Source organism: Carassius auratus, chromosome 39 (assembly GCF_003368295.1).
Source record: "Carassius auratus strain Wakin chromosome 39, ASM336829v1, whole genome shotgun sequence".
Classification (NCBI taxonomy): Eukaryota; Metazoa; Chordata; class Actinopteri; order Cypriniformes; family Cyprinidae; genus Carassius; species Carassius auratus.
Genome location: NC_039281.1, coordinates 10890718 through 10915191, shown reverse-complemented (window position 1 = coordinate 10915191; position 24474 = coordinate 10890718). Strand labels below are relative to the sequence as shown.

The 24474-nt window shown below is 37.1% G+C and overlaps 4 protein-coding genes and 1 pseudogene across 7 annotated transcripts; 3 read left to right on the top strand and 2 right to left on the bottom strand.

The window, feature by feature from the left end:
* The first annotated feature begins 1305 nt into the window (after window positions 1–1305).
* Window positions 1306–7586, top strand: LOC113057897 (transmembrane protein 255A-like). Of its 3 annotated transcripts, XM_026225475.1 has the most exons (10): window positions 1306–1490; window positions 2008–2150; window positions 2622–2684; window positions 4591–4680; window positions 4778–4843; window positions 4944–5032; window positions 5240–5311; window positions 5730–5892; window positions 5972–6115; window positions 6950–7585. In XM_026225475.1, exons 1-10 carry the CDS (start codon window positions 1436–1438, stop codon window positions 7091–7093), a joined length of 1029 nt encoding a protein of 342 aa, XP_026081260.1. In that variant the 5' UTR covers window positions 1306–1435; the 3' UTR covers window positions 7094–7585. The 3 variants fall into 3 exon arrangements, with proteins under 3 accessions (XP_026081260.1, XP_026081259.1, XP_026081261.1); XM_026225474.1 differs by having other exon boundaries at window positions 4944–5311; window positions 6950–7586; XM_026225476.1 differs by lacking the exon at window positions 5240–5311.
* A 2123-nt stretch (window positions 7587–9709) lies between these two features.
* On the bottom strand, window positions 9710–12474 carry LOC113057896 (transcriptional regulator Kaiso-like; annotated as a pseudogene).
* Window positions 12475–14241: 1767 nt separating this feature from the next.
* Window positions 14242–17066, top strand: LOC113057895 (NF-kappa-B-activating protein-like). Its single transcript, XM_026225472.1, has 8 exons — window positions 14242–14848; window positions 14942–15022; window positions 15498–15562; window positions 15655–15744; window positions 15824–15863; window positions 15947–16135; window positions 16240–16389; window positions 16587–17066. The coding sequence occupies exons 1-8, from the start codon at window positions 14529–14531 to the stop codon at window positions 16759–16761; spliced, it is 1110 nt and encodes a 369-aa protein (XP_026081257.1). The 5' UTR covers window positions 14242–14528; the 3' UTR covers window positions 16762–17066.
* Window positions 17067–18235: 1169 nt separating this feature from the next.
* Window positions 18236–18765, bottom strand: LOC113058154 (NADH dehydrogenase [ubiquinone] 1 alpha subcomplex subunit 1-like). Its single transcript, XM_026225830.1, has 3 exons — window positions 18637–18765; window positions 18402–18491; window positions 18236–18322 (listed from the first exon to the last, which is right to left on the bottom strand). Exons 1-3 carry the CDS (start codon window positions 18736–18738, stop codon window positions 18302–18304), a joined length of 213 nt encoding a protein of 70 aa, XP_026081615.1. The 5' UTR covers window positions 18739–18765; the 3' UTR covers window positions 18236–18301.
* Window positions 18766–19408: 643 nt separating this feature from the next.
* LOC113057893 (regulator of nonsense transcripts 3B-like) lies at window positions 19409–24205 on the top strand. 2 transcript variants are annotated; one of them, XM_026225470.1, is made up of 10 exons: window positions 19409–19593; window positions 20183–20289; window positions 20377–20483; window positions 20669–20767; window positions 20855–20965; window positions 21056–21099; window positions 21209–21400; window positions 21869–22029; window positions 22147–22471; window positions 23212–24205. In XM_026225470.1, the coding sequence occupies exons 1-10, from the start codon at window positions 19489–19491 to the stop codon at window positions 23350–23352; spliced, it is 1392 nt and encodes a 463-aa protein (XP_026081255.1). In that variant the 5' UTR covers window positions 19409–19488; the 3' UTR covers window positions 23353–24205. The 2 variants fall into 2 exon arrangements, with proteins under 2 accessions (XP_026081255.1, XP_026081256.1); XM_026225471.1 differs by having other exon boundaries at window positions 19433–19593; window positions 20401–20483.
* The last annotated feature ends 269 nt before the right edge of the window (window positions 24206–24474 follow it).

The window sequence follows — 24474 nt, the reverse complement described above, 5'->3', positions numbered from 1 at the left end:
ATTCGGTCTTGTCTGGTTCTTTCTGCTTTCTTTGGTAGAGAGCAGGTCATTCAAAGAAAGACCATCAAGGAGGGAAACGAGAAAATGCAATCTTTTACTTTGTGACAAAACTAGGCTGGAGGAATTGAGATCAATATATTTAATGTAGTGTTTTATCCTTAATTTTGTACACAAGCAAACACTTAAGTAGTAGTGAATGCTTGCTTTTGTAAAAATGAAAAGCGATGTAGGAATCCATTCAAATACATTTAATACACTTGCCTACGAAATAGGCCTATTTTACGTCGCAGTGGGTAGCAGCAATTAGCCAGGAGAATGTGTATACCCATGTATGGCTTTTAACTGATGACATTTTAAACTCTGCATCACATCAGATATAATTTTTATGCATGTGTGTGTGTCTGTGAGAGAGAGAGAGAGAGAGAGAGAGAGCGATATAAACAATGGCTGCGCTATAGGCCTACTGTTTTAAAATGAGTCTGGTGTAGCCTATGTCAACTATATTTCAAGTTGCACGAGTAAAAAATAAATTAAACAAAATGCAAATAGAAAAAATGGCGGGGGTGGGGGGTATTATTCAGAATTTATCAGTAACTATCGATTTTTTTTCCCCCTAACTTTTTGTGTCTCTTAACTACCTGATGGTGGCGCACTTTCATTACTTTGATATTGCTTTTAGTTCTGAGACTTTCAAATAGCCATTTTTGTAGGGAGGGCTAGCAAGCAACTGCATTATTCTCAGGATATGCATGATGAGTAATTATTTATGTGTGTAATGTAACTAATTTGAAGCGAGGTTGTGAATGTAGAATTATGTAAACATTTACTATGCAGCCCAGCAACACAATAACTTGTTTTTAGTCGGTCTTTTGGAATTCTAGTTCTAAAGAGCATTAGTTTTTATAAACTGAATCATACTTGGAAGGAAGCATGAAATTACAAACACCCTTAAGTAATAAACAACAATTTGTGCTCACACATGACTTCACTTTAAAGTTTAAAACGTGTTACATGCATTCAGGGACAACAACGTTATGACGCTAAGAACCTCTGAATCTATTTTTGCACAGGTTGTTTTCATAGACTGTGTGAAACAGGTAGCCTCTGAAACGGACTGTTTGAAATGACTCTCTCTCTTCCGATCACGACTTCTCCTGACCCACGCGAGCGGTTCTGGTTTGCGCATGCGCAGTGCTGTACTCCGTGCGGCGTTCTGCTGAAGGGATGAGGGCAACGGATTCATGAACAACAGACTCGGATGCTGATGAGAGAAGCTCGGCTACACGGGGGACGAATGTCGTCAGAGAATGCCACGGCAGGAAAGGAGTTTCAATTCATTAACTCCGGGGAAAGGCATCTTTGTCTTAGTGACTAGGTTCTTTGTTTTTGATTTGAAGTCACAACTGCAGCTAATGCTGCATAACCTGACGTTACAATGCCAGCGGGGCTGAATGCGCAAGGCAGCGGTATACCAGTCTCAGATGCGATGGGTAAGTAGCCTACAAGGTCAACGGCATTCACGGCGCCCTCAGACCATTATGCTCACACGGAGGACAATTTACGTTTGTATTTATATTTAAACGCGATTAGCACCGTTTATTCATTGTAATTTTTAGAATATAGTAGCACCAGAGAGAATAATAAGCGTTCCGTAACCTACATTCTTGCATGTCTCAACGAATGTCGATGTAACACCGATTGATATTGTTAATAAAAAATACACAACCATAAGTGACATTTTATTGCATAGTCAAAATATGTTTTGTTTAGTGATGGAAACCCATCACCTACATATATCTGGGTTTTTTTGGGATGTGGCCATGCCTTTTTAGCTGTAGATAGGCCACTATAATACACATACGAGAGATCAAATACACTGGTTGTTTTGCTTTGCTTTGCTTTACCCAAAAACGAACGTGCCTAAAATGAAAGCACGAGTAACCAAATGCTGCCTGAAGGAAGGGCGTGTTGTGCCATGACATCTTCCTACTCCACTGTCTTATCCAGGATCATTTAAGAGGAGGAAAAGGAAGTCCATCATAGTAACAGTGATGCTCCTTATCGTCTCCATACTCATCCTGGTCTTTGGTCTGGCCGCTACTACCAGGACGCAGAACATCACTGTCGGTGGCTACTATCCAGGAGTCATTGTAAGTATGCTACTAATGTTCATAGTCGTGCGTAGAACAGACTGCGAACTATCCTCTTTGTCTAAAAGTGGGTTTGTGATGTAAAGTACTGCGGGGAAGGAAAGGCCCGCCTCACGTTTAATTATTTTCCGCTTGGCCCACCGTTATGGTGACCAGTGGTCATTACTTTATTACTGTAAGGAACTGAGTGAACTCATCAATTCTTTATTCAGCAGCAAGTATCATTTTGTTCAACACTCTAGGAGAAACATACAAGCTTAAGTAACAGTCCTGAACGTTTTGTACAAGTAACAGGTGTTTTCCAAGTATTCTTAGAGGATCGACTGTTTTGAAATACTATATGGTGGGGCCAGATTTCATCTATATGTTGACCACACCATAAAATAAACTATACTGCTTGGAGAAAGACAAAGGCTTTGTGGGAATGAGAGATTGTATGTTGGATATTAATACTAGTTTTAAAACTTTCAGCTCGGCTTCGGGTCCTTTCTGGGAATCATTGGCGCCCATTTGATAGAGAATAAGAGGCAGATGGTAAGGGTCTTTTATTACACTGCTCATATCGGATTCTGTGTTTGTGCATTCCATCATCCAATAGACACCAAAATTCAAACCAAATTCTAATCCAATTCTAACCAAAATACTCGCACACACAAAAACATTTTCGAGAATCAACTGCCTGTTTTTAGTTGTGTCATAATGGCAGAAATGGCTCACAAGTTTGAGCTCGAATGGCAGGGCATGTTGCAGCCCCTGTGGTGAGATGCACCCAGAAATAGCTCAGTGTAAGGGGAGCGGGATGGATGTCCAGGCAGGAATTTTCAGAAGCCATTTCAGTGCAGAGGGAATAGGAGGTGCCACAATCCAAATAAGAATGCATGAGGATGGCATAGCTGGCCAGATCATAGACACACAGGGACAGTTACTGCTGGGAGAGAGTAGCATACACGCTCCACCCTTGGAGACGAAGTGGTTAGAGCATGTATTGTGGTGTCTGGTAGTCTGAGCTACCTGGAAATAAGTATTGGTTATTTTTTGAATAATGTAAAACAAGGAACAAAGTGTTGTGATGCTTTTGCACTATTTCTGGGTCCGTAATCAAATAAGCAAATTTGTAGAATTGAGCATGTCCAATCCTTTTGTACAGATGGTCAGATGTTCTTGTTTCCAGTGAAGCACAAGATGCTCTTTGGATAATTTTCAGATCATGCTGGAAGACATGATCATCAGGTTTCACTCAGTTCATGCAGCTTCAACGCTGCTGTCATTATGGCAAAATAGAGACTAAATATTAATAAATATTTAATATTTAGCTGCATGAAACTAAATATTAAGACATTCTGAAACATATGACAATTTTTTTATCCTTTTTACTAATTATTACATCAATTACATAAGTTGTATACAGTAAAAAGAAATAATATAACTATTATATATAATAATATACTTATAATGATTTATAAGATAAATCTAAATAAAATATATATATATATATATTTATTTTAATATATTCAATAATATAAAAATAATTGAATTATTATTACAGTATTTAAATATTATATACACTAGCATTCAGAAGAATTTGTAATATGTTTTTGAAATATGTATTTTATGTTCTCCAAGGACGCATTTATTTGATCAAAAATACAGTAATATTTTGAAATATCATAAAAGTTTTCAGAATCATTGATCCAGTGTTTAGCCTCACATAATCTTTCAGAAATAATTCTAATATGCTGTTTTGTCGCTTAAAAACCTTTTGTTTTATTATTATCAATGTTGAAAGCTGTTAAAAGTTAACTGTGATTCCTTTTGTAAACATTATAAATGTCTTTACTATTATTTTTGATCAATCAAATGCATCCTTGCTGAATAACAAACATTTGAACAGTACGGTATTAATATTATATTGTATTATATAAAATAAAAATATTAAAATACATAAGATAGCATTTTTTATTAAATTAGAAAAATCCAAAACAGAAGCATTTCCACGGGTCTTTTTTTTTTTAAGGAGAGAATTGCTTATTTTGAGATTGATTGATTGGATTGATTTAGATTAGATATATCAAGAACAACACTCAAAATGATATTATTTATTAATCAGATTCAGGCAGTTAAATGTTTTCCATTTTCTCTATCAAACAGTGCCACTAGACATGCCTCGGCAAAGTGCTTTTGATTGCAGAGAGAATGGAGTGACTGGTGTGGTTGTGAAATGGCAGGGAAATCATCAAAGTAATGTGGCAATAAGGCAGAATCCATTCAGTCCAGATTATCTCCATTTCCCATAATAGACACATCTACAAGATCTTAGACAAACCACTTCAACATAAAGTCTCTATAGGAATCATACATAGTAGTAGTGCCCAGGTGTGAATGCACGTGCATAGAGCTACTACAGCAGGTGAATATGCTGACATTGCTGTTCTGCTTACAGCTGGTGGCCTCCATTGTCTTCATCAGCTTCGGTGTGGTGGCAGCCTTCTGTTGTGCTATAGTGGATGGTATTTTTGCTGCAAGACATATAGTAAGTGCTTCCACACCATGTTATTGAAAAAGCATTTCCTCAGAAAATCATTTCAGTTAAAGCTCTGTCATGGCATACTGCTGTTGTTGTTTCAAAGGACCTCAGACCACTATATGCTGGCCGATGTGTATATTACTCCAGCAGGACCGCGTTTGATTCAGATGTGAGTCGTCAGCTTGAGAGAAGCGCTCTTGCCTCTGAATTTAAGGGTTTTTTGTTAATAGTATATTAGGATACATTTAGAAAACACATGTGTCTTTCAGGTCCACTGTCAAACTGCATCTCGGGTCTCCTGTAACCTGCGCGTGAAGAGCAACACCTGCTACTGCTGTGACCTTTACAACTGTGGCAAGTATGTGTGTGAGCGAGTCCCATTTGGATACATCCGTCCTAGGATACCCTCTGCAAACAGGCAATCTGAGAGAGAAAAAAACAACAACTATGCTATCTTTGTTTTACCCTGGTTAAGTTCTGGTTTATATTTGCCTGTATGCTGTGTGCTTCTATCCCTGAAATTCAGCTCTGTTCGAAAGAACGTTTGTGTTTATTTATGTTTCAGAGAGCATCCTCTTATGGGACTACAGAATAAAGATGTTTTGAAAAAATTTAGGAAATCCTCCATGATTTGGAAGTAGGTCTTTTCACTTTTAGACTCTCAGTGACATTGACAGCCCATTATTTGTTGTTGTTAAAATCTTGAGTGTGGCTGTGTACAGTCGCTGTACTTTACGTACAGTTACTTTACTCGTGAAGTGAAAGGAACTAAGATTCCTGTTTCACAGGTGAGGAGTGACAGTAGTGATTTAGGTTAAAAGTAAAGAAGTCTTTGATGACAGTGAGCTTAAATAAGGAGACTGGATATATTTATCCATTTCATGCTCGTCTTAAGAGTGATGTGCACTGGTATGCAGATGGTTTTGGTCTTTTCTTTTGCATGAATCACTGGTCTGGTCACGCTTTACCTCTTTTGTTGCTCTGCCTGTCACCTACATGTCTATTTCTTTTTATGATTCTCTTGAGATAATACATTTCTCTCGTCATGATCTCAGTCGAGTGGAACTGCGAGGAGGTTACCATGAGTACACAGAGGTGCGGAGCTGCCAGGACGTTGTGCATCTTTACCACCTGCTGTGGTCTGCTACTGTCCTCAACATCGTTGCTCTGTTTCTGGGCATCATCACCGCCGCGGTGCTGGGGGGCTTCAAGGACATGGTGAGATTGAAATGCAGTGCAAACAACTTATACAGATGCATTTTGTATGATTTCTAAGAACCTGGATATTTTTATTAAGATGCCTTCAGCAGCACCAGATTCCTGCGAGCCAGAACCGCTCCCTATTCCTCCGCCTCAAGAGACTCCTCGACCCACAACATCTAACAACGCTTTTTACAACACTGCCCCCTGCTTACCTCCATACACTGCCTATGACCTCCAGGTAATCACATTCACTTTGAGCTGTCAACCCACTTTGTGTTGCATGCTTTAGTGGCCATTTATAAGTCACTCTGATACAGACTTTTTCTACAATGCTTGTTCGATGAGATAAAAATACAAACTGTATAATACAATAAAATATAATACAGCACCACATACATAGATTTTTTTTTTGTAGTATATTTAATAATATATGAAATATATGAAATGTAGATATAAAATTATTATTACTATATAATATATTGTTTATATTGTATATTTCTATCTTTTATGTTTTAAATACACATGCCAATTGACATTAGCTTAATGCAATCAATTATTTAAAAAAAAATATATGCAAATAAGCAGTAAGCACAAAAAGATTTTCAATTATTGTTAACTTAGTTCAAACCATTATTTTTCAAAATGTATTCAAATAAACAATAAGCACAAAAAGATCATTCCCCTGGTATAAAAAATATATAAATAATTTATTATCATTGGTATCTTATTATAGTTTTTGTTAATATTTTTAAATTATATTTTTTTGTTTTTACTTTGATTTTAGAGTATTCATATTTCTTTGCCTTTTAAATAGTTTTTGTTTTAAAAAATATCTCTATGTTTATTTCTTAGTTTCACTTTTTTTATTTATTACTTTTTTTATTTTAGTAACCAAACATAAACTAAGAGAAAATGACAAATGTTGCCTTGTAAGTTTAACACTTAAGCTTTTTTATTTATTTTATTTCAAATAATAGTTTTTTGAGGCTTTAGTTCAAATAATAACCCTGATTTAGAGCTTTAGCTTTAAATGTTTTGATGGTGTATTATATGTGTGGTAATGTCTTTACAGGGTGCCAGCATGTTTCCTGACTCTTCAGGCCTGTCTGATGACTCCCAGTCTGGAGCCAGTCTCATGTGGCCAAACATGGTCCCACCACGTTATTCTCCTCCTTATTACCCACCTGATGAGAAGCCCCCGCCATACAGCCCCTAAGGAACCAGTCTGAGGAAGACATTTTCCTGTCAAGAGAGAATTGGCTTTTGGCATTTTTGTATATTAGTGTACCACATCAGTGAACAATTGTCGTTCTGAATGAACAACCTTTGCAGAGAAGAGACTACAGCATTACCCACAGTCATTGATCACCATTCAGCAGATGTAATATGCAAAATCAAACCTCGACAGGATTCTCTCAAGTCAAACCCGATGTGTAAAATATTCACATTATGTCAGCTCAATCCAAGAGGACTATCCCTAATAACAACTAACCTGACTGTGAGATCAAGACTGGTCACAGAAAAGCCTTAAAATGTGTGTCCGCTTCCAGTTCAGCTCCACCTGGCTCGCATCCTCTTCCTGTTACAGGTCTCCCACTTGAGATTCCTCTGCATAAATCCTCTGTATAATGTGAACTTCTTCCTTCCAAAGTCGCCTCTGCTCTCTCTGCATGAGGATGAGTCTCTTATCTACCAATTGATTTGCACTTTATTGTCTTCAGAATTTACTGTTCTTGATAATTACTTGAGTTCTTTTTAACTGTTTCGGGCAGCTAGATTGCAAAGAACTGTACATATATTTAGGCTGATTCTTACTTTTTGTGCTTCGTTAGGATCTACGATCTAACCTGTAATATTAGATGTTTCTTCTGCATTACGTCAAGCACACAATCAAGTCACAGATTTGAAGAATCTTTTGTGGCAAAAATATCCTTTGCTTGATTTATGCAAAGTATAAGCTCGTACATAGTGGTATGAAGAATGAGAGGACTTTAAAAACATATAGACCTCACATTCGTATGCCGTTCAGTTGCAGTTGTTTCTGTCTAAACATGACAGTACTTAAAGAATGTAAAAAGGAGGCTTAGCTTTACAAGTAACCATTGTATAAACTTACACAAGTTTAAACACTTAATTGTTCACTAGGTAATAACAAGGATGTCCCTCCACATTGCAAATATGATATCTGTGTGTGCAATGCACTATATGTTGTACATATACTGAACAATCAAACTGCCTTTTCATTAGTCTTAAGACTTATAGTGTTCTCCTTTTGTCTGCTTGCGTGCTTACTGTGAATGTCAAGTCAATAAGCTGTACTTCAGAACATTGTCCTTTACTGATGTGAGTAGATATTATTAAGATGATTTTATTACTTCCTGGTTGACATTTGGTTGCTACTGGTGGTTGTATAACGGTCACATGCTATAAAGAAAACTTGTAAATTGGATCTTTGCCTCGATTGTTCATTTTTGGCCGCATTCATGTCACATGAAAGCATTTGTTTACATTTGACGTTTAAATCTTGAAATGAAAGACTGAAAGTTAGATATGTATAGCTGGAAGAGATTTTTTTTTTGCTTCATTATCACACGTGCATTTCTAAATATGTTCACTGGTATTTGACCATTGAATCCAATTTATCCCTCATCATGTGGAACCTTATAGATGACATTCATGTATCAGTGCATTATAATACGTTGATTGACAAGATCCACTAGAGTCGGGGATGTTCATATTGACTGATGGTTATCATAATGATAAAAACAAACCACTTGGAAATAAAATAAATACATGTGTTTCTTCAAAATTTTATTTATATCACACTAAGACCTAATAATAAATAGGTTCCATATGAGAAGAAACTGTCTTCAGTACTATCATGTACATGGTTATGGTGTTAAAGCACTAGTTCTGACTGAAGGAATCTCAGTGTATTCACAGATTATTCTCACGGCCCACAAAGCTAAAATAATTGATAAATCTATGCTGAAAAAATAATTTTAAGAAACAATATATGTACAAAATATTCAACCGTAAAGGAGAGGTCCTCTGTATTACCAACATGATCCTTTGATTACCCTGACAATTCAGTATCTTGTTTCTCTGGACATGAGCGGAGGAGGGAGGAATATTTCTCTTCAGGTCTCAGTTACTGTCTGGGAAACTATATCAGGATATATGGCCAGCATATAAATAAACAACCTCACAACATAATTACTGGACAGATGATATAAAAAACTATAAATACAAACATTCCCCAACTTTTTCTTACCACAGGATTGAAACCTGCCATTAACACTGAACTATCTAGCGCCAAACAATCATTAATAACTATGCTAAGAAGCTGACAAGAACATTAAAACAATGTTAGCGTTTCAAATATGTGTGCTGTATGCGGTCTCTGAAGTTATTTTTGATAGGATTTATGTAAAAAGGATTTATCAAAATTACAGAATTGTATAAAATAACTGTAACAAACTGCAATTGCCTGTACTTGATCCCTCTAATTACATCCAACAGGGTTGTAATGTCTGGAACATAAACCGGAATAGAAAATCTTAAGGATAAACTCTACACAGTTCGAATGTAGCTCTACATAAAATATGTATTGTCTACTTAGTAATATTATCTGACGAAGCATTATTCGAATTTAGTAACTGGACTGTGAAACTGAACTGTAAACCAACACTAACACATTTCCTAAATATACATTAAAGCACCTTGAAAAAAAAACTTTCATGAGTCGATGGATACTTTGATTTTTCAATCAAATGGTCCAGAGAACCACGACCACCTGCACCTAAAATTAAAAGGCAAATGAACAAGGCACCTGAGCCAGAGCAGTGCACAAGCATGCTCAATACGTCTCTGGTATAACAAACTCAAATTCATTCCTGGTTTCTGCATTTATTTGGTCGATAGGCCGTGGAGGTGGATCCAGTCGAACGTGAGTCGCCGCTCTGTTTTGTGCTTCAGATTCTACAAAGATGTCGTCCCAGGACATTGCTTTACTTTGGCTAGCTGGAAGTGGCTGGTTGGTAAAGTGCTCTTTGTCTGGGTCTACATGTTGGACAGTCCCATCTTCAGCGATGACCGGAATCTCCCCAGGCTCTTCGGACACAAAGGAATATGGTTGAACTGCAACGTTTTGCAAGGCAGCAGCCGATACAAGTTGTTGCATGAATCATCTTTCTCTTTCCTTCCCGACGGGTCCTGGTTGTGCATTTGCTTACAGTGGGTGGACAAAATCTGATAATTGAGAAACGTTTCACTGCACAGTAAACACTGGTAGCGTCTTTCGCCCGTGTGTGTGATTTCATGTTTGGTTCTGTACTCGGCCAGGGCGAAAACCTTGCTGCAGTAATGGCACGGGTACTTCCGTTCCCACGAGTGAGTGTTAAAGTGCCGCCTGAGGCTCGTCAGGCACACATAGGGACGCTTGCACACGATGCACACGTAAAAGGTCTTTGCATCCATGATAAGTTCATAGTGATCCTCCTGATCCAGCTTGAATTTTTTCTTTCCTCGAGGTGAGTGACTGGTCACACTGGGAACACTGTGTGGGGTGTGCGATTTCCTACCAGGAGCCAAACCCTCCACGGTATCCTCTTTTACTGGAACAATGTCGTAGGTGTCTTCACCGATGTTTGCATACACTTTACAACCAGGCGATAGCGAATCGATTTCCGAGGCTTTGTCTAATGTTATCGTCTTTTTCCCCAACACTGTCATAGCCATGTTTATTGCTGGTACTGGACCGTTATTGGTGCTATACACCGGCCTTACATCCGACAGTCTGATTTTTCCAGGATGATCGGGTGAGTGCTCTAGATGGACCTTTTTCTTTTGGACTCCGAGTACTTCATTATTGTCTAGAGGCAGTGAAGTGCTGTGAGGATCTGAAGGAAGGCTGTTCACGCCAGCTGGGGTGGTGGGTTCGCTGTTTGAGCTAAATCTTACTGGAGATGTGAGAACACTGCTACTGGCTTCTGGGTTTGAGAGGAGAACAACATCTGGCTGGGGCTCAAGGTTATTTTGGAGTGATGTATCTCTTTCAGAAGAAAGCTTGTTGTTTCTCTCTTGACCTGTTGAATCTTTAGAGGCAATTCCTTCCTGGCATGTGACTTTTTGTTTTTTTGCCTCTGGTCCACCTTCTTTGTCATTAACATCTGATATCTTGGTCTTCTGAGCTTGAGGGGCCTCTGTTCTTGAGACGAAAAGAACATCATCGCTGTCCGAGTCCACTTCCTGTATACTTTCTGTATTACCACAAGCCATGTTGAATTCTTCAGCAGACAGTGAGAACGTCTCAGTAATGATTGGCATATTTTCACCTCGGATCTCATTCTTCTCAGAGGAACTGATGGTGTTGTTGTCACTTTCTTTGGACAGGCCAGGTAAACCCTTGACTTGTGCGAGCGGCACTGCTAAATTGGCTAGGAACGTCACGCCCAAAGCCTGACTGGCGCTGATGAGATCCTCAAGTCTGTCTGATCGAACTCTGTAGATTTTAGAAGTGTAAATGTAATTCAAGATCATATCAAATATGTCTGCCTTGATGAAGTTCAGCTCTACAACTTGTCCAGCAACTGAGAAAAGTTGACGGAAATAGGTACTCGAGGCAGACAGCACACATTTGTGTGCCTTGAACTTGCGGTCTTGCACAATTATGGTAACATCACAGAATAAACCGCTGTGTCGCTCATCATTGATGGACCTCAACAGTGATGCTGGGTACTGAGTGTCTGCTGCAGATATTAGCTTTAGTTTCGACATGCCTGAGAGGAAAGAGGTATAATAAAGTTTAATACACTTTAAAAGTTTGGAAATATAAATGAAATCTATTAAAAAAACGCGTTCAGATGTTATTAACACAACTGTATGTAAAGCTTTCTACACTGTGCATTCATTTCTGCAAGATATACTCTCACAAACAATGACAAATCATATTTCCATGCGATTTTTTTCTCTCTTTTTTATGTTGATCTAACCATAAATAAAAATACAAGTTTATTGTTTCTAAATTAAAAGCAACGAAATGTGGATATGCACGAGAATCGCAGCCAGGCTAGCTGGCTAATCGCACAGCAACAAAAGACAAGCATTAAAACATATGCGTCTTGAAAAGTGACATAAAACTAAAGCCTTTTGACTAGTTTAACGTGATCACACGGAATACTATTCGTGCGAGGCCACAGCTTTCTGATGTTAGCACTCAGAACCGGTAGGACTCCGGTGTGCAGCGGTCAGCGTGAAAACAAAAACAAATGGTTCAATTCAACTCTCCTTCCTGGTTTGGCGGCGGCGCGCGGCCTATCTTGACTCTACGATGTACAGCAACGCGTATGTGGTTAAAAAAGATGAATTAAAGTTTCAATCTCCCACAATTCTGGAAATGAATTTCCAAAATCATATACCTGCACAACGACCCGTTAGAATCCACGATTCCCTTTGGTGAAAAACAATAATGACAGCGATAACGTGAGTCGGTTGCCGTGGAGCTCGAGTTCCTTGTCTGAGAGGAAGAGTCTCTCCTCCAGCAGCAGACCGACACGAGACGCGCACAACACACGTGTGATGAATGTTAATGAGACAGGACGGTTTTACATTCAACTTTACTTGTATTTGCACACATATGAATAGGGATATAGAAAACAAATGCGTAATGAATTAATACAGAGATTTTAAGTACAAATCGGGGCAAATTACATTCATTTGAAAAGCTTTATGAGTTTTACATTGCTGCTGCAGTTTTTTTCTCTCTCTCTCCACATTAGATAACGTGTCCATTTCATTTTTCAAACCAGTATAATATAAGAAGCTTTTATGGTACTTTGTAAATAAAAAGTTTTGAGTCTGTAGAAATGTGCTATATCAATAAACATGATTCTTTCTTCTTATTATTATTATTAAGATGTAGAAGAAGAAGAATAAAAAAACTGAAAATGACAACGTGCTTTGCTGGCATGACAAGACTTGTCATAGACAAGTATAAACGTTTTATTACAGTGTTATCGGTCTCATACATCTCAATAACTATCAGGTTTTCAAAAGTCCAAGTTACAAATGTTGAGTTCAGATGCAAAAGCCTTGAAGTGTTGATTGAAACTGAAGGGTACTATGTTTATATGCAGTTATTTTACTTTAATGGCAATGAAAAGAACATTCGTTGCCATTAAAGTGAAATGACTGAATTTTTACATAGGAGCCTGTGAAAAAAATCTCAGTTTAGAAGAAAAATTCAAACGTCATTTTAAGGCTTTTGCATCTGAACCCTTCAAATGTGTATTCTCTCTAGAAGTGTTTTTTTTTTTTTTTAGTTTCAGACACCTTTTGTGATTATTATTATTTTTCAAAGAAATAAAAAAAAAATAATAAAAAATTTAAAAATCCCAGTAAACACAATAATACATTATCTGTTGATAAAGCCATATTGAATTATTTGCCATTTTACTTTAGTTTTTGTATTGTATGTTGTTTATTTGTATTTGCTAACTTAGCTGCCTATCTTGGCCAGGACACTCCTGTAAAACAGATTTTAATTTCATCAAGTCTTATTTTTCTGGTTAAATAAAGGGCATGTGGCATGTGGCAATTGTCAGGTGCATAAAAACAAACAAACAATAAATGCAATTTTGTTATTTTGGTATTCATGAACAACAATTTTCAGAGGCGGACAGAATTGAAGTATTTTTACTTTAATCAATTAAATTTAAAAAAAAGTATCTGTAGTTTATCAGAGTGTTTTTCTTTGGAAAACTTTACTTAACCACATTCCAAAGCATAATGTCATACTTTTTACTGCAATTCATAAATAAAAGTTGTTGTTTGTTTTACCTTTAATACTGAAGAATATAAAAAATCTAGTACTTTCTTGTACTCAAGTAAATATTTGAATTACATTTAGTTAAGTAAAAGTAACAAAGTAATAGATTTCTAATGTAATTAAGTATTAAATTATATTTAACATGAAACGTAGTGCAGCAAAAAGTACAATACTATGCTTTGGAATGTTGTGAAGTAAAGTGTTCTAAAGAAAAACACCAATAAAGTACAGACACTTGAGAAGTACTTTTACAGCAGAGTAAAAATACTACTACTGTCTGCCTCTGAACATTTTTATGACACCTAGCAAAGCGTTCATTATGTCGTATAGAATATTAGGTAACCCAGTCTGTCATAGACTGCCTTTATATATTTTCCATATATTCAAGAAGCAATCCAAAACTTATCGGTGGCAAAAAAAAGTGGTTTCAATATGCGCCTTCCAGGTCTCCAGGGGGCGATATTGCGCTCGTCTTGCTACACAATTTTTCACAAAAGAATAAGGCAGACGTAAACACAAGCCGGAACAAGTTGGATTTCAACGACGCTAGTACACATTTTGGTCTCATGAGACGCGTTTAAGTTGAATGGTTTCGTGATGAGTCTTAACACCACCGTGATTTATATAAATTAACACGTTTTTTATTTGTCTTATTAGCTAAAACAAAAATCGCGATTAGCTAAAAATCATTATCTAGCTAGCTTGGTCAACTGCGACATGACCAACAAAATGTAATTAGCAGGCCGCTTTATGACCTAACTAAATAAAAGGCTATCCAAACGTCATTAAATTACCGTTAAAGTTAATAATACAGATTGTAGTAATGCCCGAGCTGGACGTAAAATATTCAGGCGCTGTGAGTCCGAAGAGACGCCGTCGCAGCCGCAGCCGCTCACCGGACCACGGGCTGAAGAACCACAGACACGAGCACGAAGACGAGCACAAATCGCGACACAACGACAAAGAGAGGAACAGAAACCGGTTCCGAGTAGAGAATTCCCGTAGTCGCTCCAGGTCAAGGGAAAGAGATCGGTTAAACTGGTCAGATCAGAGAGACCGAGATCACGGCTTCGGATCAAGATCCGATTATTATGACAAGAGAGATGATGCACAGCGACAGAGACAAGACGCCTTCAACGCGAGGTCAGACTCAATTTAGTCTTCATGAGCGAGCATTCACGACACGAGCAGTTACTGAGCATTGCGTTTACTTGTTTTCTGCTTTTCTCTATCAAGGCGTCTGCAGGAACGTGAGAGAATTGGTGAACTGGGATGTCCTGAGGTCTGGGGATATTCTCCAAGAGTCAGAGAGCCTGAGTGAGTTCATATTAAATACCATATATGTGTATATATATATATATATATATATATATATATATATATATATATATACATACCATATGTGTGTGTGTGTCTACTGTTATATGTTTTATAAAGTATAAAAGGGGTCTAACGATACATCTATTAATGCAATGAACAAATGCAACACATAAATCAACATACATTTTTTGCAAGATGCACCTCTATTTTGATACTCTCATCATGTAGCCTTATATGGAAATCTGCATTGTCACTGCGTTGTCATGGACTTATGTTGTGTACATTTCTCATTCCACCAACCATTAGATTATTGGTTTAATGTATTTTTTCTTCTTTGTGGTTTAGGCTATTTTATCATTTGTTGTGTGTATTTTTTGTTGTGGATGTCCCAGCTGAGAAAACAGTCTATGTACAGTAATATATTCATCATATACTCTGTGCTTAAATGCTCTCATCTTATATCTGGTAATAGCTCAGATGAACACACTCCTGTAGAAGAGGACGTGAAGAACAGCAGCTCTGATTCAAGTGCACAGGGTAAATGATTCTTTAACATCTCACCTACACACAATGTGCTTTTTCACAGCATGTTTAATAAATCATCTAAATGCCTGATATCTTGTCTACAGAGGAAAAGAAGAAAAAGAAAAAGAAGAAGAAGAAATCAAAGAAAAGAAAGAACAAGAAGCACTCAGAGGACAGTGAGCCAGAAAGTGAAGGTTTGTGGCATTTATTTTTCTCTTAAAACAATTTTTTTATGTATAAGATTAAATCAACATTTACCGTCTTGTTTTGCAGATGAGATGAAAAAGAAGAAAAGAAAGAAGAAAAGTAAAAAGTAAGAATCTTGTTTTCGTCTGTAGTGTATTGAATCAGCTAGGCTCGTTTTGTTTCATACGATGCATGATTTTGTCCTCTCAGGAAAAAATCAAAGAAGAAGAAGGCAAAGAAGAATCAGAAGGAGTCCAGTAGCTCTAGCAGTGAACATTCGGAGGAAGAAGAAGAGGATGTCGATGAAATCTCATGGGTGGAGAAAACTGGTGTTGGAGAAGATGTTGTTGGACCTGAAGCTCCTCTCACTCACCTGTCCCAAGATGACAAACCTTTGGAGTGAGCAACTGATTCTTCTTCCACTGTTACTTAATCATAATAGTGCTTGTTTTAAAGTCATTCTTGATCCTGTCTCTGGAACCGAACTGTCTTGTTTCCCATAGTTTTGGCCACGCTTTGCTACCAGGTGAAGGTGCGGCCATGGCAGAGTTCGTCAAAGCAGGAAAGCGTATTCCAAGAAGAGGTGAAATAGGTTTGACTAGTGACGAGATTGCGGAGTATGAGAAATGTGGCTATGTCATGAGTGGAAGCAGGTATGAAGCTTTTACACTGTACATTTGTGCACATACACTACTGTTCAATAGTTTGCTTTCAGTTTTTTTTAAAGACTCAATCACTTTTATTTCCACAAAAACTAAAGCAATGTAGTCTTAAGTAAAAAGATGAAACTCTTTATAATTGTTGGTGAAGTATCATGCACATTTTTTACATTTATTCTTTATGCCTTCAGACATCGGCGTATGGAGGCTGTGCGTCTGAGAAAGGAAAACCAGATCTACAGCGCTGATGAGAAGAGAGCTCTTGCTTCATTTAACCAAGAGGAAAGGAGAAAGAGGGAAAGCAAAATCCTTTCCAGCTTCAGGGAAATGGTGTACAGAAAAACTAAAGGCAAAGACGAGAAGTAGACAGTCCTGCAGAATTATATTTTCTGTTGGGATGTTATTCGTTTTCTTTTTTTTTTAATGAAACATAAGATGTGATCAAGTCACGGATTTTACACAAATGTGTGTTCATTTTTGTCTGCTTGGGCATCCTCCTGTACAGTTCACAGTGAGATGCTTGTGAACTGAAGTTTCTTTTATTACAAACAAGAAATAAACTGTGATCAGTAGAGCTCAAACCATTAACCACCGCAATTCCCTTAATGTAATGTGTGTTGCATCTAAATAAAAATGGTCAGGTGACCCACTGTCATGCTGGAGCAACAATATTCATTTGCTTTTCTTAAGAATGACTTCATTTTAAATGGAGCGTATGCAGTTCCTTTACTAACCACTCATATATAATAGCTTCTCAAAGTCAAGATAAAACACATAAACACTTAACATGGCAACAAATCACATCCTTAAAACAAGGCATAGTTCGGCTTGGTTCCAAGCAGACTCAGACATAATTGCAACATCATTTCACCATTTCTAGATAAAGTGAGTAAACAGCAGAGCAGTTTACGCCACAGGCGCTCAGGGTCGTATTGCAATGACCTTTCAGTGTTATATCCTTTAATTTTTTTTTTATTTAGAGCCCATCATGCTTCATGCAAGCCTTTCCCTTGTGCGTTACTTCTCAATAAAGAGACTAAAATGCCATTAATAATGGATTTTTACATTTACAGCTATATAAAATAGCACTAATAATCTTATTGCTTATTATACATAATATATTCACAATAGTAACTTTCATAACTTCTCCTAGCCTGGAAATCACAGTTCTATCACGAACCATGCTAAAAGCATTATGGTTTGGAATAGAAGTACGTCATGTCTGCTTGCTTGCTTCATCATCTCAGTTGTCTCCACTGGACGTCTAAATGGATGTTAAAAGTGCACAAGATTTTCTTCACAACATAAGAGTGGTACTACTTTAGTGCAGTTTGTATACTTATTGCATTACCACAAATGATGCCAACTGACAATCTATTGGAAGCTGATTCTGTGGAGTCTGTTTATTACATAAACACATTACACCGTTTATGCACATTATGTATACTTTTTATATTTTCAAGCATTTTGTAGATCCACTTAAATCGATCATTTAGAATTATTTTAAGAAATCTGCACATTTTGTAGACTCTGCAGTAAGTCATGTGTATTATGTACAATGTATTTATATGCATCGCTCGGCATCTGTAAAAACTGCAAGGATTAGATCATTACACTTGAGTACATGGTGAAGTGATTTACTCTAAACTAAAATCGACTAAAAACCTCTGTTAAGTGGGTTAAGGAATCATTAACCTAATTAAGTAAAATATGCAAAAAAATCATATTAATATCGTATTAAAATGTACATTCACACCACAGTGAACCAGTACAATATAACAGCTCTATAAAAAAAATTAAATATGAACACACACACACAATGAAAACCGCAAGCAAAACATTTTAACATAACATTTTAATAGACGGCTGGACAAAATGTACATTTCAATTGTTTCTTGGTGACTCTTCATTTGATGTTTTCAAGTCCCTATGAAATAAAGCAGAATATTAAAACACCAGATATTGTGAGCATATTCAGAACTGATACGTTAAACAAAAGTTTATACCTTCGCATGGTAGTGTGCACCAGTTCCAGACACTCTCCTGTCTCTCTCCATCAAATACCAGTGATAGGGAACCCGTGCGATCCTCTTTTCCTAAATACAACAAGTGGATTACATGTACAGAAATATCAGACTTATTGTAAAGCTGAAACAAGGGTTTATATGTATTGAATGATTCATTAAAGCATACTCAGTGACTGAGAGTGACAAAACATAGCTCATCATCATCATAACTCACCTTTCCACCGTTTGTGAACTTCTGGATTTGAGCAGTTGCGATGCCAGGAATCATCAGACAGACTGTCATAACAGCAAAGCCTGGCAATATCTCATACCACATGATTGTGGTGAAATATAAGTGTACAAAGGACAGAGGACACGAATTATTTAAAGTTTTCCAAAAAAAAAAAAAAAAACACTTGCAAAATGTCTGCCCTTGTGACGGACGGTCACAAAAACAACTTCCGAGATGTGCATGGGGCCTGGCTGCATATAATTCACTTCCGCATCTGAGAACCTCGGCTGTAATACTGCAGCGCCGCTTTGTGGCCATTCTTAGTGTAAGTCTTATACTGCTACACCTATTATAGTATTCACATACTTATGGACACTTTGTTTATCATGTCGTGTGTTGCCAAGAATTACATTTTTATTCATTTTTGAATGATATAGCCTAATGATAAAAAATAGTTTAAGAACTGGGAGGAACACAGCAGTGTCTAGCCTGTCCACTCTTGATGTAATAGCCACTTAAGTTCAGAAAAAGAGTATTAGGAAGTGTGTGAATTTATTTTATAGTGTCAAGTATGCTGTTATTGTCATTAACAGTTACTAACTGTCGTCGAGTTTTCTCCCTAGCAAGAGTCCATTTGACAACGACACATTAAGCAGAGTGGAAGACTGGACGATCGTCGCTTTATCGAGAGACTCTTTGCATCATGAGCTGTGGCCAATCAGAGACGCCTGCTGGTGTGACGAAGAAACAACTGCGGAAAGTTGAGCAGTGGAGAGAGATAGCAGCACAACACACAACTGATAACAGAAAGAAACTTACGAAGTAAGACATCGCTACAGAAGTTGGCAAAGGATCATGAAGGAGGATAAGGAAAACACGCGTCCCAGAGAAAAGAAAGTGGAAATAAAATGTGATGAAAATGAAAAGCCAAATAAAGAGAAGAAGGAGGCTTTGACAAAGGTAGTTAGTTAGCAGGCTAGCTGGCTACATTCCTGCTACAAATAGACTATAAACAGCGCAGCCAGCTGCTTTCATTTGAAATACTATAAATTATTGTTTTCAGCTGTATTTTTACTAACACGTTTACATATTATTCTCTTTTTGATTTCAACATTGCAGTTGAACATAACCAAAAAGGCCCGTTAGCAAACCCCCCTGTCAAAGTTTCCAATCACTGCGGGGATTTGGCACCTTGTTAGCCAAATAATAAAGAGGAATTGCCTAAAAAACATTGACAGGGGGATTTCTGTGGATACAGCCACAAACGATAACTTATTGTACTGTACTGTAAATGTCAGATCTAGTTTCAGTCACATTAATATTATTATAAACAGCAATACATATACATACTGATAAATAACAAAAAAAATGTATAGCCTGAGTGCACTGTAAGTCGCTTTGGATAAAAGCATATGCATATAGGTTAACAACTCTTATTCTATACTATATATATCTTATTTGTCATATGTGTATTAAAGCGTATAAAACACATAAAGTGTGTGCAAGTAATTTTTGTTATTTTTACACTATTTTATTGTATTTTTTTTAGATTGTGATCCGGCGTCTCCCTCCAAGTCTGACTAAAGAAGATTTAGTGGAACAACTGCAGCCTCTTCCAGAGCTGGATTACCTGGAGTTTTTCTCTAGTGATACTAGGTCTGTAGATTCATTCTTTTAGAAAAGAGAACAGAAGAGTGATGAAAGGTATTTGATGGCTGATCGAAATGTTCGTTTTATTTGCAGTCTTTTCCCTCATCTGTTTGCAAGAGCGTATCTGAATTTCAAAAATCAAGATGACGTAGTTCTCTTCAGGGACCGGTTCGATGGCTATGTCTTCATTGATAGTCGAGGTTTGTCTTTGGCGTGCCATGATAATTTGCAGGATTCTGTTTACTAGCTAATCAGTGGTTTTAGGTGTCAGAATTATGTTATGATTATGTCTTCAGACTGAGCTGGTTTGTGTGCTGGTAAATTTCTGATGAACGTGTCTAACAGTGAGATCTTTGTTATCTTCTTTTTTTTATATCCACATTAGGTCAAGAATATCCAGCAATTGTTGAGTTTGCGCCATTCCAGAAAACTGCTAAGAAAAGAAGCAAGAAGAAAGATGCCAAAAGTGGAACAATTGAAGATGGTGAAATATATATATGTGTGTGTTTTTACATTTGATTGTTATCGCTGCATACAATAGTTTATTATTTGCTTACCTGTGTCTTATTAGATGCTGATTACAAAAAGTTTTTGGAGTCCTACAATGGTGATGAGGAAAAATTTCCTTCCAACCCTGAGACTTTGCTTGAGGAAATAGAGGCCAAGACTAAGGAACTTAGTGGTGCGTTTCAACACAACATCCCTAAACAAAAATTTTAACAAGTTTTCGCTCTTCGTTTAAAATAATTATCTGAAATGTTTTTTTCCCCAGCTAAAAAAACGACACCTCTCTTGGACTTCCTAAAGAATAAACAGGTAAAGTGAGGCTGTAATATTAACTGACGTCGGTTTATTTAGTTTCTGTATATAATACGTTATACTGTATGTGTAGTGTGTTCATGCTCTCTCATCCTGTCCTCCCCAGAGGATTAGAGAAGAAAAGAAAGAAGAGAGGAGACGGAGAGAACTAGAACGTAAACGCCTGCGAGATGAAGAAAGGCGTAAGTGGAGAGAGGAGGACAGAAGAAAAAGAAAAGAGGCTGAGAAATTAAAAAAAGGAGAAAAGGCATCTGATAAGGATAAGGACCAACCTAAAGATGAACAGCCAAAAATTAAGGTACATAACTATCTAAATATTAATGTTTCATTACTAAAAAAATCCATACACAAAAGTTATTTGATCAGTAATACAAAACAAAAATACTGTAAAATATATTTATAGCTCCAAATAACTGTTTTCTATTTTAATATATTTTAAAATGTAATTTATTCATGTGATGGCGAAGCTGAATTTTCAGCATCATTACTCCAGTCTTCAGTGTCACATGATCCTTCAGAAATCATTCTTATATGCTGATTTTTTTTTTTGCTATTATCAGTATTGAAAACAGTTGTGATGCCTCATATTTTTGTGTAAAGCATGATATGTATTTTTTCCAGGATCTTTGAAGAATAGGAAGTTCAAAAGAACAGTATTTTGAAACAGAAAAAACCTTTGTAACATAAATGTCCTTACTGTCACCTTTGATCAATTAAATGCATCCTTTTTAAATCTTACTAATCCCAACTGGGTTTTGTCTTTCAGCTCTTGAAAAAAACAGAGAAAGCAGATGATGTTGATACTGAGAAGCCAAAGGACAAGGCCAAGAAACAAGACCGAGAGAAACAAAAGGAAGATCGACCTCCTGGAGGAGGAGACACAAAGAAGCGGCAGAATGGTGAACACAGAGAGGAGAAAGGGGGAAAGTATGTTGGTCACACTCGACACGGACAAAAAAGATTCCCAGCCTTACTCAACACATATTTTACTTTTCAGGTCTCCTCTAATTTCATATCATGATGTCAATATGCTTTGATATTCAGGTCAGAGGATAGTGGGCATAAAAATTACAGAGATCGCGATGGAGACCGAGAGCGAGATCGGGACAGAGAGAGAGAGAGAGAGCGAAGACAGAAAGACAAAGAACGTATCAGAAGGCAGGATGAAGAACGGAGGAAAAGGGAACGTCAGGATAGAGAAAACACCTACAGAAAGAGAGACGAGGAGGGGAAGAAGGACAAAGAGCGTGTTTGGGAGAAAAGGAAGAATGAAAACACCGGAGAGTCCTCCGTTAGTGCTCATCCTGAAAAGCCTTCAAGGGACAGCAGAAAAGAAGACAGTGCCAAAAGAGACCGTCTGAGAAATAAGGTACACGACCGGTCATATGTTTGGAAGAATTATTCATTTTGGAGGAAGCATCTTATGCTCACCAAAGATGCATTTATTTGATCAAAATACAGTGAAAAAAAGTACTGTTTTATAAATATTATTACAATTTAAGCAGTTTTTCTGATTTTAATATGTGACTCTTGACCACAAAACCAGTCTTAAGTCACTGGGTATCACATGGATCACATGATACTTCAGAAATCATTCTTGTATGCTGATTTGCTGCTCAAGGTGATACATGATATTAAGACATATTTCTTAATACCATCTTGATAACATATGTGCTGCTTATTTAATTAACTGCCTTTCAAAACTTTAGGAATTCTATTTGAAATAAATGCTGTTCTTTTAGTTTTTCTGGTTATGATAGAATCTTGATTGTTTTCACAAAATATTAAGCAGCAAAACCATTGATGATAATGACAACCAATAATAATTTATAATAAAACACCAAAACAGTATATTAGAATGATTTCTGAAGGATCATGTGACACTGAAGACTGGAGTAATGGCTTTGCCATCACAGAATAAATTCATCACAGAAAAAGTTTTAAAATATATTAAGATTGTAGTAATACTCCACAATATTTCTGCTTTTGACTTCGTTTTTGATTTAAAAAAATGCAGCCTTGATGAGCATTGGAGACTTCTTATAAAACTTTGAATGTGAATAACTTTTATTTTACATATTGTTTATGGTTTTTACATTTCTGTCTTAGGATCGGCCTACAATTCAGCTGTACCAGCCCGGGGCGAGGAGCCGTAACCGGGGCGGAGGCGGAACAGGAGGAGATGGACAGGGAGAGGAGAAGAGAGCTGAGCGGGAGACCAAGAACACTCAAGAGAAAGCTGCTGAGTGAGGAAACAGCTCTGTGCTGGCATGACATGATGTCTTGAGAGGAGGGGCTCTGATCTAATCAAGACAAACACCTCAGAAACATGGTGCTGCCATCAAAATAACCCCCCCACCCCCACCTCTCTGTCAGTGACATGAGAGCACATACCTGTTGCCCTCCAGTGCCTGAGTGAACCCCCCAAAGTTTGTTCATGAGCAAGGCAAGTCCTAACCGATGGTTAGATTTGAGAAACAGGGCTTAATCACGAGAGAAGCCAAAGCGATTGGACCACGATAATTAAAAAGTGACCTTACTTTTGGTACACAGCCAAACATGTTTTACTTCACATGCTTTTCTGTTTCATAGTTTAACAAAGGTCTGATCCAGCTTGCTCACCATTTCTCACTGTTGTGTTTTAGAAAGATCTTTCACGCCTGACCCAAATCCACTGCATTTCACTTCAGACAATCGGTAATAAATTTGTGTTCTTTGAGCATGGATGTGGCTTGTAGCCGATTTAAAGAGCCTGCTGATCTACAATGTTTCTGTTTTGATTAGGGGTTGGTCAGGTGGAAAAAGAGCCATGCTTTATAATGCTGATGCCTTGTTCATTGTCAGTTCTTTTTTTGCAAGTCAACTAAATTATATGCAAAAACAAATGTGGCCTTTTATAGTTTTGGAATTGAAGCATATCTTACCACTCAGAAAAATCCAACTTCTGGTTAGCTTGGTTTGGAAACTGTGCTGCCATCCATTTGTGTGTTCCATTGTAACAAATCCTCAACTCAAAACACAGATCGTTTTCCTTTTATAGTTGCAGCTTGGTCAAAATGTGAAGAGAAATGCAAAAAACAATAAATGAACAACCTATGTGTTATTTCTAGTGTATAGTTTTATTTGTCTATTACATTTCTTTGGTCATTCCATACCCTTTATGGGTTCCTTGCATTTGTGTCACCTTACATTAAATTTACAATTTTTTATATTTAAGTTTAAATATAGCTTAGACTTAAAAGTTGGTAGTTTCATGGTTTTAGGTTAATTTAGCCATTAAAAGCCTTGTGCTTGATCTCCTTTTATGAGAAAGATTATTAAATGCTGATATCGCTGATTATTCACATAGTAGTTTTCAATAATTGGTTGTTC

Excerpts from the sequence above, each read along its gene's own strand:
- LOC113057895 (XM_026225472.1), top strand. The coding sequence starts at position 14,529 with ATGCCCGAGCTGGACGTAAAATATTCAGGCGCTGTGAGTCCGAAGAGA. Across the intron at positions 15,023-15,497 it reads CCAAGAGTCAGAGAGCCTGA|CTCAGATGAACACACTCCTG; the intron begins GTGAGTTCATAT and ends ATCTGGTAATAG. Across the intron at positions 15,745-15,823 it reads CAGTGAGCCAGAAAGTGAAG|ATGAGATGAAAAAGAAGAAA; the intron begins GTTTGTGGCATT and ends CTTGTTTTGCAG.
- LOC113057893 (XM_026225470.1), top strand. The coding sequence starts at position 19,489 with ATGAAGGAGGATAAGGAAAACACGCGTCCCAGAGAAAAGAAAGTGGAA. Across the intron at positions 19,594-20,182 it reads AGAAGGAGGCTTTGACAAAG|ATTGTGATCCGGCGTCTCCC; the intron begins GTAGTTAGTTAG and ends TATTTTTTTTAG. Across the intron at positions 20,484-20,668 it reads TGTCTTCATTGATAGTCGAG|GTCAAGAATATCCAGCAATT; the intron begins GTTTGTCTTTGG and ends TATCCACATTAG.
- LOC113058154 (XM_026225830.1), bottom strand. The coding sequence starts at position 18,738 with ATGTGGTATGAGATATTGCCAGGCTTTGCTGTTATGACAGTCTGTCTG. Across the intron at positions 18,492-18,636 it reads AGTTCACAAACGGTGGAAAG|GAAAAGAGGATCGCACGGGT; the intron begins GTGAGTTATGAT and ends TGTTGTATTTAG. Across the intron at positions 18,323-18,401 it reads GTGCACACTACCATGCGAAG|GGACTTGAAAACATCAAATG; the intron begins GTATAAACTTTT and ends TTTATTTCATAG.
- LOC113057897 (XM_026225474.1), top strand. The coding sequence starts at position 1,436 with ATGCCAGCGGGGCTGAATGCGCAAGGCAGCGGTATACCAGTCTCAGAT. Across the intron at positions 2,151-2,621 it reads GCTACTATCCAGGAGTCATT|CTCGGCTTCGGGTCCTTTCT; the intron begins GTAAGTATGCTA and ends TAAAACTTTCAG. Across the intron at positions 5,312-5,729 it reads AAATCCTCCATGATTTGGAA|TCGAGTGGAACTGCGAGGAG; the intron begins GTAGGTCTTTTC and ends TCATGATCTCAG.